This window comes from Brassica rapa, chromosome A09 (assembly GCF_000309985.2).
Source record: "Brassica rapa cultivar Chiifu-401-42 chromosome A09, CAAS_Brap_v3.01, whole genome shotgun sequence".
Classification (NCBI taxonomy): domain Eukaryota; kingdom Viridiplantae; phylum Streptophyta; class Magnoliopsida; order Brassicales; family Brassicaceae; genus Brassica; species Brassica rapa.
Window position 1 is genome coordinate 30,121,620 of NC_024803.2, and position 10,521 is coordinate 30,132,140.

Here is a 10,521-nt window from a genome sequence, read left to right on the forward strand (position 1 = left end):
AACTAGAGATGGGGTTGGAGTGTATATATATACAGGGGAAGTGCATGTACGTTGCCTTTGATATTAATTATTTGTTTCTTTGTGTTTGTCAAAATATGATAGGATATTAGAAAGATAAATGTAAAATGTGGGTGATGTATATAAAAGAATAAGATAAAATGATTATAAAAAAAAGGGAAGATGCAGATGAGTAGGGTCGAGTCATGCAAGAATGGCAACATGTTCTAGTTAGAGGAAGTTTCATGGGAAGAGCTGAGGAGAGTCAGTCCAAAAATATGGGTACTAGTGTTATACGGTCTTTTTTACTTTGGTACCTTTTAATTGGTCCTTTTTTTCTTTTGTTGGCATATTAATCCCTTATTCGGTTATTTATATATTGGTATTGAATGATGTGTCTATATCAAATGTATTGTGAACATGGACGTTATATAAAGGAATCTGTTTCTGTAAATTTCACTACGAGACAAAGAATAATACTAGCAATGAGGTTTTTGATGCATTGAGATTTGAGAACCGAAAATAGAACTAAGAAAAACTCTGTTTTACATAGAAAACAATGGTGAATATTAGCATAACTCTTTTTATTTTTTGTTATTCATTTCGTTTTACAGTCCGGTGAAAAAGCACGTTAAACAGAGAGTAGTTCGTGTTCAAAAAAAAAAAAAAAAAAAAAAAAAAAAAAAACAGAGAGTAGTAATCTTGAAACCAATGACCCGAACGGTCCAAATGGAAATGGAGACCTGTAGAAATATGTGTAAATTATTGCTTAGAGTTGACTAGTTAATAGAAGAAAAAAAGAATGAATAATGGGCAATGTGTAGCAAAGATGGCCAAGTAGGGAGCCAAGTGGGGAGGGGGTTCACATGACATTTGGACCTTCCCTTTTCTTTATTTGTTGCAATTATCTATTTAAGTTGTGCATCCCCCTTTGAAGCTTTTCTTGTAAACTATTATTCCACATTCCATATTTGGTATGTGACGTGTCTCTTTACATATTATGCAATTTGTTTGCTATAGTTAGAGAGTCATGAGCAGTGGTTCCTTCTATGTTTCCTAGAAGTCCTTTGCTACTTTAATTTGGTTTTATCCTCTATGCACTTCTTTGTACGTAGAAACTGTTTAACATCAGTTTCAATATCTTGTGTGTTACAACATCACTCAAATCATATTTCAAATAATTGAAAACATACCATCCACCAGACAGACCAGACATTGGTTTTAGTTATCCATCAAACCCACAACATATTGTCTATTAACTAGAGAACAAATTGGTGAGAATAGTTGATATTCCCACTTGGATGGGAACTGTGCTCTATTGGTTAGAGTTTGGCCTAAACAACCAGATATCTCCTAAACCATTGAACTTTCCTTTGTTTTGCCTTTTGTTTTCTTTGTATATAGTTCTTTTCCCCTCTGCCTTTCTTTAAACTTGTATTCCACCTCATCAGAGATCAAACTACACAGTTGGTTTGAATGCAGAACTAAACATCAACTTTTGTTGTTCTGATGGCCTTCATATAACCAATGAGTTCTAGACTTCTTGTCCTACACAATTATTTGGTCAATTATGTTGATCATAATTAAATATATAGGATAAGAATGGGACAAAGAAGATTGAGAGGATGATTGTATGTGAAGGGGAGATGAATCCATTGTATCACCCCAAAGCTATATTATTGTACGGAGCAGAGTACCTAATTCCCTCCTTTTCTTGGTCCTACATTCCTTCATATGTTTATCCATTTTTGTTCGAAACAAAAATAATTACTTATCCATTTTAAAGAGCTAGGATGTATATTATTTGATCTTACTAATTCCTAAAATAATTTGTTATGTCTTCTGTTGTAGATAATGATCTTAAAGAGTTACTTAAACCGAGCTAGACACTGAACCCATTTGATTAGTGGGTCAGGGACTCATAACTCAATCATGTTTCAACCCCCTCCCACCAACTTTAGTAATAATCCACCTTCATATGCAGCGTTGTGCGGAGGCTATTAGGGACCTAGGGCAAAAATAATTTATTTTATATCAAATATGCGTATTAATTTTTTTAATACGAACCAAAAAATAAATTATTTTCTTATCTTGTATTTTAAAATTATTTTTAAGAAAAAATAATCTTATGAAAATTAATGGCAAAATTTATATTTTGGTTACAACTGAAAATTGTATATACAAACTCAAATTATATGTAGGAAAATGTTTTCGACATTCAAAATAGAAAATATACAATGAAATTAATATTCACAACAACTAAGCAAAAATAGTCATATTATTGAAAAGTATTAAGAGATAATTATAATTTTTATCATATTATCATATACTGATTATATGATTTATGAATATAGAGGCTCCAAAATGTATTAATGTAAGAGGAGATCTGAGACCAATGTCCCAAAATTGATAAGGTGAGCACGTTTCTGTTCATATGTTTACATATAATTCAAATATCGATAATCATTAACTATTCTACTGAAACTTCATTAAACTCAAAAATAAAATAACAATAATTTAATAATAATTACCTTAATCAAATATACCTTGTTTTCCGTCATAATTAATCAAAGGCTATAACAATTTTAGAAGAAAATAAATGGTAAGATAACCTCATGGTTGTCTTGATTAGACGTGCCATGCATGGTTACATTAGTTCAAAATCAGTTTGGTGTAATTCAAGGTGTCGTTAATGTAGAATGGGCCATGCAAAAATGCAAGTGGGATGAAGACAACGAGTGGGATGTTTTCCTAAGGACGAAAAGGTCAGCACTCGGCACCATGCATCCTCTTCATTTCTTCTGTATGGACCAACCCAAACTTCATCCTATTTTTAGCAATATTCCAGTTTCATCTCAGCCGTTCGTTTTGGATTCTTATCTCCCATCGCCCAAATTTGGTAGAGAAATATATACACAACATATATTTATGCCTTCATCTAACATATATAGTATTTTCTGTTGGAGATAATCAGGCTAGCCTAACCAATTAACTCAAATCCAGTGAAATGGCACTTATAAAACCATGGCCTAACTTAGGCCACTTTGCCAAAACTAATTAATTATAGCACTAAATTATGTATGGTTTCTTAGATATTAAAAAAACGTGACACAAAGCGTGCGATATCTTTAATCAACTCACTGAAAAGTGAAAACCTATTTTTTGAAAGACTTCATTGCAAACCAAACTCATCTGATTATATTATTTTTCGGCCAACTAAACTAATTGTATTATGACCTTTATATTTTTAATAACATCTAACTGTGATTTGATTTGGCGGATTTGTAGGGATTTTTGTACAGTCGTCATATTATTATTTGGAATGAAATGATCACTTTTGGAGCATTTATAATTAACTAGATTAATAGAATTATTTGCTTTTTCTTTTACTGTAGTATTCACACAAATTTCTTCTCAACTTTCTAGTTAAACAAGATTTACCCATTTTTTTATCAACTGAAAAGATGATTTGTTTGCGAAGTGTCTGTTTGTCTACGTGATATCAACAAACATCGGAAAGTTTCAACAAATGAATATTTTTTTTGCAGCCCTCATTGCCACATGTCACTCTGTGGTTGGCTAGAAACATTTAGCGTTGCGTGACACACGCGGTTTAACCTGATTTCTTATAAAAAAATTTTGGATAAAATTTAAATGCTTTGCTCTCATTGACTTGGACATATTTCTCTCGATATTTATCTTCACCCAATAATTCAAACATATTTATTATATAATAAATTTTGTTTTTAAAATATCAAAATTTAAGATATTTTTTAATCTATAAATAGAGATTACTTTCATTTTATTTGGATACATAAAAAAATCGTCATTTTTCATTATAATCAATTATTTTAGTGTTTTAAACTTTTTTTTGGTTAAATGGATCCTAATAATAATTCTTTTAACACTCAAAACTCTTCTAATTTTCCGTTCAACTTCCAAAATCCAAACAATTATCAATTTATAAACTAAACTTCCAACCAATCCAAAACTTAAGTAAAATTTATTTTATTTTAGTTTCAAATTAATTATTAATATATAATTGTTTTGTTTTAAGAAAAATATGAATTAAAGTTGTGGAGTAGGATGTTGAAATTTTTAAAACAAAGCCGTTGTAAAAGTATAGGATTAAGTGAATATTGAATAAATGAGATGAAATGAAGAAAATAAAAATGTTGAAAATAGAAAAGATTTTGAAACTATTGTACATGGTGTAACAAAATACGCTAGATTTAGTAGGCGGAAACTATTTCTAATTAATGCAAACAAGTATATTCGGGTGTATCACACGCCTAGTAAGCCAGATAGGACAACAAGACCCTTTAAAATTACGACTCAGTTATGCTACAAGTTAGTATATTTTGCTGTTTGCCAGCAATTAAATTATTTGAAATGTTAAGTATTAATACTGATATTGTGGAATAGTGGTAAATATTTAACAAAAATTACACATGCGAAATTTTAAAAAGGGATACTGCCTTTGTTGACCAGTGAAGGAAACATTATCAAAGAGAATCGTAACCATTGGCTACGTGACGTGGGTTTCACGTGGACTCCTGATCCGACCTGAATGCCACATTACTTAAACCCATTGGCTTTTGTTTTTAAGTTGTCTTTATCTTAGATCATCTGCAATGTATTTTTCTATTTTTATTTCTAAAATAGAGGAACTCTAAAATAGATGTGGGTTTTACTCCAATATATTTCTCTAAAATAGAGATCTCTACATATAGAGCAAAATATAGAGGAATGCTATTTTTTCTTCTATAAATAGAGGAGAAAATAACAATCTCTATTTTAGAGGCAAAAATAGAGATGGATTGGAATGATTTTGCCTCTAAATACTATTATAGAGGTAGAAGTAGAGGTGGGTTGGAGATGCTCTAAACCAACTCGCCATTGGTCTACGACTTTAAGTAAGTTTTATTTTGTTTTTTTGAGTGGAAGTATATAGTTTTCTATAGCTATTTGCCAAGTATAAAAATCATATGTCACACGAATTAACATCATATCACTAAAAATAACAAATTGAAAGGAAACCTTGATATATTTATATTTCCACTATATTTATACCCTTTTTTTTTTGTCAAACTCACTATATTTATACTTAAGACGCTAGAAGTTTAAACATAATACACATAAACATAGTTGACAAAAAAAAATACACATAAACATAAATATATAATATAATAATATCCGCCGTTATAAATTTGAGCAAACATATTTTGGTGGAATTAATGTGGCAACCTTCTGCCGACAGACATGGTACGCACAAACTAACATTTATAAAAGTCAAATAAATCTTTATTTTAAAACCAATTGGTTTAATATTATGTTTGAAAGCAACAAAATAGCCAGTTTTCATATTTTATAAACCACTATGTATGGAGTCTATCTGTGTACGTATTTTTTTCTTATCAATAATTTTTTCCAGAGTTTTTTTGGTGCTCTGGTTTGTAAAGATAAGATTGCTTTTATATTTTCCTGCAAGTTGCTACTCCTAGTTGCTCACCTTAACCCTGCATATATGTATGTATATTCACACATTTACATATAATTTATATACATGTAGATGTCTAGTATATTAGATGATATATATGCTGGTTAAGTATTATACCGATTGGTTAGCTCTGGTTTAGCTTCCTTTTACTAAACCAAGGCACTATATATATCAGACTATTGTAACAAACTTTTAGCTTAGAAAGCTTTAATTGAAAACATTCAATATGGTATCAGAGCCATCTACGGCTTCTTCTTCGTCGATTTGCGATTTCTCGAGCTGATTCTCTTCGACTTTCATGGCGGTGAGCTTCTCGGAGTTACAGCAACTCTCTCTCTTCGCCGCTCTCATTGCTTTTTTGGTGATTCATCTCGTTTCCGTCTTATCGCGAATCTTGCTTTCGATCTTCCGCTTCTTGAGCTTGTGATTTCATCTGATTCGGCTTCGTTTCTTCTTCAATCATGAGTTCTGCTGCTGTGAATCCTCAGTTCTTGGACCATTACGAAAATCCATACTATCTTCACAGTTCTGATCATGCTGGACTGGTTCTCGTTTCCGATCGTCTTTCTTCCGGTGCGGAGTTTCATTCTTGGAAGCGCTCGATACGTATGGCCTTGAATGTTCGTAATAAGCTTGGTTTCATCGATGGTACGATTCCTAAACCTCTTGAAAGCCATCGTGATGCTGGATCTTGGTCTCGTTGCAATGATATGGTAACAACTTGGATTATGAATTCTGTTTCAAAGAAGATAGCTCAGAGTACTGCTGAATCGATTTGGAAGAATTTGTTGGTACGATTCAAGCAGGATGACGCTCCACGAGTGTATGAGATTGAGCAACGATTAGGGTCTATCCAGCAAGGTTCTATGGATGTAACAACGTACTATACAGAGCTTGTCACTCTATGGGAAGAGTACAAGAACTTCATAGACCTTCCTGTTTGTACATGTGGCAGATGTGAGTGTAATGCTGCTTCTTTGTGGGAGAAACTGCAGGAACGTAGTCGGGTGATGAAGTTTTTGATGGGGCTTAATGAGTCTTATGATGCTAGTCGTCGTCAGATCTTGATGATGAAACCCATTCCGTCTCTTGAAGATGTTTTTAATATGATCACTCAAGATGAGAGACAGAAGAGTATCAAACCTGCTGTGAAGAGTGATGCCGTGATATTTCAAACAATGGGTTCTCCCTCTGAGTCTGTACCTACTGATGCTCATGTTCTTGCTGCTGCTCAACATGGTTATCGCCCCAAGCAGCGCCCTTTATGCACTTATTGTGGTCAATATGGTCATATTCTACAGAAGTGTTTCAAGATACATGGCTATCCTCCGGGGCATCGCTTTCATGGTCAAACTCCAAGAGGATCTTCTTCACAGTCAATGGCTGCACGAGGACAGCAAAATAAGAGTGGTTACCCTCGTTCTCACCATCAGCACCAACCTCTGCAGTATCCTCCATCTAACACGGTTACTAATGTCACTAATGTTCCTATGATGGGTTCTTCCATTCCATCATCTTCAAGCTTGGATGTTAATCGTATGAGTCAAGATCAAGTACAGTACATTCTTCACCAACTTCAAGCTTCTGTTCGTCCTCCTGAGTCTTCAGTTCAGAATCAGCATGCTACTATCACGGAACATGGTCACATGGCTGCTCAATCCTCTTCTGGTATCATTCTTTCTTTATCCTCAAACCTTCGTTTTGAAAACAATATACTTACCTTCAACCATCAATGTCTTTCATCCCTTTATAATGCCCTGCCTAGTGGTTCTTGGATAATTGACAGTGGGGCCACGACGCATGTCTGTTCTGATCTTGCGCGTTTCAGTGATCTTTCTACTGTCACTGGTGTCACCGTGTCTCTCCCGAATGGTCACAAAGAGCCTATTAGTCATATAGGCAGCATCATAGTTTCACCAATTATTACACTGCATAATGTGCTTTATGTGCCATCTTTTCGTTTTAATCTCATCAGTGTGCGTTGCTTACTTGTTGATAATAATTCCTCAGCTCACTTTTATGTTGATCATTGTTTGATTCAGAAATCTACTCAGGGATTGATGATTGGTAGAGGGTCTATTTTCAACAATCTTTACGTCTTAGATACAAATGTTTCTGCGTCTCCTACTATCTGTGCCTCTTTGTTGGATGATGGTCAACTTTGACATCAACGTCTTGGGCATGCTTCACTGGCCAAATTGCTTCATGTTCCGGGTATAAAAGCATTGCATAAAACTTCTCTGTCTGCTGTAGAAAACTATCCTGTGTGTCCTTTAGCTAAGCAACGACGCTTACCATTTGTTTCCCATAATCACATTTCTTCATTTCCTTTTGATTTGGTACACATGGATGTATGGGGTCCTTTCTCAGTAGAGTCTACAGAGGGTTATAGATATTTTTTAACTTTGGTCGATGACTGTACTCGTGTAACATGGATCTACTTTCTAAAGAATAAAAGTGATGTTTCAAAAGTTTTTCCTGCTTTCATTCAACATGTTCATTTGCAATATAAGGCCAATATTAAATTCATTAGAACTGATAATGCACCTGAACTCGCATTTACTGATCTTGTTTGCAAACATGGTATGATCCATCAATTCTCGTGTGCTTATACTCCTCAACAGAACTCTGTTGTTGAGCGTAAGCATCAGCATATCCTGAATGTAGCTAGAGCATTGTTGTTTCAATCTAAACTTCCGTTGATCTATTGGACAGATTGTGTTTCTACAGCCGTGTTTCTTATAAATAGAACACCTTCTCTTCTTCTTGATAAGAAAACACCATATGAGAAACTGATGACTAAACAACCTGACTATTCTTTTCTACGTTCTTTTGGCTGCCTCTGTTATGTGTCAACCTTAGATAAGGATCGTCATAAGTTCACACCTAGAGCTGATTCTTGCGTTTTTCTTGGTTATTCATCTGGCTACAAAGGTTATAAGGTTTTGAATATAGATACCCATCAAGTTTTTGTCTCTCGAAATGTTGTTTTTAAAGAACATATTTTTCCGTTTCATACGCTTAATGATTCAATTCCATCTGATGACATGTTCTCAAAAACAATTTTACCAATGTCTACTCCTGTTGCATTGGATTCAATTCTTCGAGTTCATCCTGTTACTTTACCATCATCATCTGCATCTGCATCATCTACTGCATTGCCTCATGTGACTACTTCTCGAGAGACAGGGCCATCTGTGACAGGACAGAGTCAACTTCTACGCACAAGACCACAACGGACTGCTCGAACTCCAGGTTATCTTTCTGAGTACCATTGTTCTTTCATTCATCATACTCCTCTTCCTTCTTCATCTTCTCTATATCCTCTTGCCTCGGTTGATACTTGTTCTTCCTTGAAACCCATTTATCAACAATTTCTCCTTTCATATTCTATTGACCCTGAACCTACAACTTTCAAGCAAGCCATGTTGTCACCAGGGTTTCGAAAAGCTACTGATGATGAACTGCAGGCTATGGAAGACAATAGAACTTGGGATGTTGTGTCTCTTCCTCCAGGGAAGAATGTTGTGAGATGCAAGTGGGTTTTCACAACAAAATACCGAGCTGATGGAACTGTGGAAAGAAAGAAGTCACGCTTAGTGGCAAAAGGATACACACAACAAGAGGGTGTTGATTACACTGACACTTTCTCACCTGTTGCCAAACTTGCTTCAGTCAAACTTCTCTTAGGTCTTGCTGCTGTTAAAGGCTTGAAGCTCTCTCAAATGGATGTCTCGAATGCCTTTCTTCACAGTGATCTAGATGAAGAGATTTATATGAGCTTACCTCAAGGATACACTCCTCCTCCTGGTACAATCTTGCCACCTAATCCGGTTTGTCGATTGAACAAATCCATTTACGGTCTTAAACAGGCTTCCCGGCAATGGTACCACTGTCTTACTGATGTGCTATTTGCTGTTGGTTATGTTCAATCTCCATCTGACAACACTCTGTTTGTTCGTCGATCTGGTGGTTCTTTCACTGCAATTCTCATATATGTTGATGATATAATGATTGCTAGTGATGATGATTCTGCAGTGAAGATTCTTAAAGACATACTTCATCAACATTTCAAGATCAAAGATTTGGGGAATTTGCGCTTCTTCTTGGGTCTTGAGATTGCTCGTTCTGCTGCTGGCATCTCTGTATCACAGCGCAAGCATGCTTTGAATCTTCTCTCTGATGCTGGCTTGTTAGCTTGCAAACCGTCTTCGGTTCCGATGGATCCTGTCGTCAAACTCAGTATCAAATCAGGCACTCTCTTGGATGATCCTACTCCATATCGTGCTTTGATAGGCCGTTTGTTATATCTGACGATTACAAGGCCTGACATCACCTATTATGTTCATAGTTTGAGCCAGTTCATGTCAGCTCCTACAGATGTTCATCTTCAGGCAGCTCACAGGATCCTTCGCTATATCAAAAACAATCCTGGTCAAGGTCTTTTCTACTCTGCCTCATCTGAACTATGTCTTAATGCTTTTGCTGATTCTGACTGGGGAGCTTGTCCGGATAGTCGTCGTTCAATCACTGGTTATTGCATATATCTTGGGAGCTCCTTGATCACCTGGAAGTCTAAGAAACAGGATGTCGTCAGTAGAAGCAGCACAGAAGCAGAGTACCGAAGCATGGCTCATGCGACTTGTGAGCTGTTATGGTTTCAGCAGCTTCTCACGTTTCTTGATGTCACAGTCACAACGAAGGCGAAGCTCTTCTGTGACAGCAAATCTGCGATCTACATTGCTACAAATCCGGTGTTCCACGAACGTACAAAGCATGTAGAGATTGACTGCCATACTGTACGTGATCAAGTCAAGAATGGTTTCCTTCGGTTGATGCACGTTTCAAGCTCAAATCAACATGCTGACATCCTCACGAAACCGCTTCAACCTGGTCCTTTCACATCTATCCTCACTCGTATGTCCACTTCAAGCCTCTTCACTCCATCTTCAGACTCCATACCTTCCACTTCATCGGCTTGAGGGGGGCGTATTAGATGATATATATGCTGGTTAAGTATTATA

The 10,521-nt window shown here is 35.5% G+C and overlaps 1 protein-coding gene across 1 annotated transcript; it reads left to right on the forward strand.

Annotated features, from left to right (window-relative positions):
• Positions 1-5,958: 5,958 nt before the first annotated feature.
• Positions 5,959-7,662, forward strand: LOC117127809. The gene has a single exon (XM_033278478.1). The coding sequence runs from the start codon at positions 5,959-5,961 to the stop codon at positions 7,660-7,662; it is 1,704 nt and encodes a 567-aa protein (XP_033134369.1).
• The last annotated feature ends 2,859 nt before the right edge of the window (positions 7,663-10,521 follow it).

What these genes read in the sequence shown, in the direction of transcription:
- LOC117127809 (XM_033278478.1), top strand. Translation starts at nt 5,959, where the DNA reads ATGAGTTCTGCTGCTGTGAATCCTCAGTTCTTGGACCATTACGAAAAT.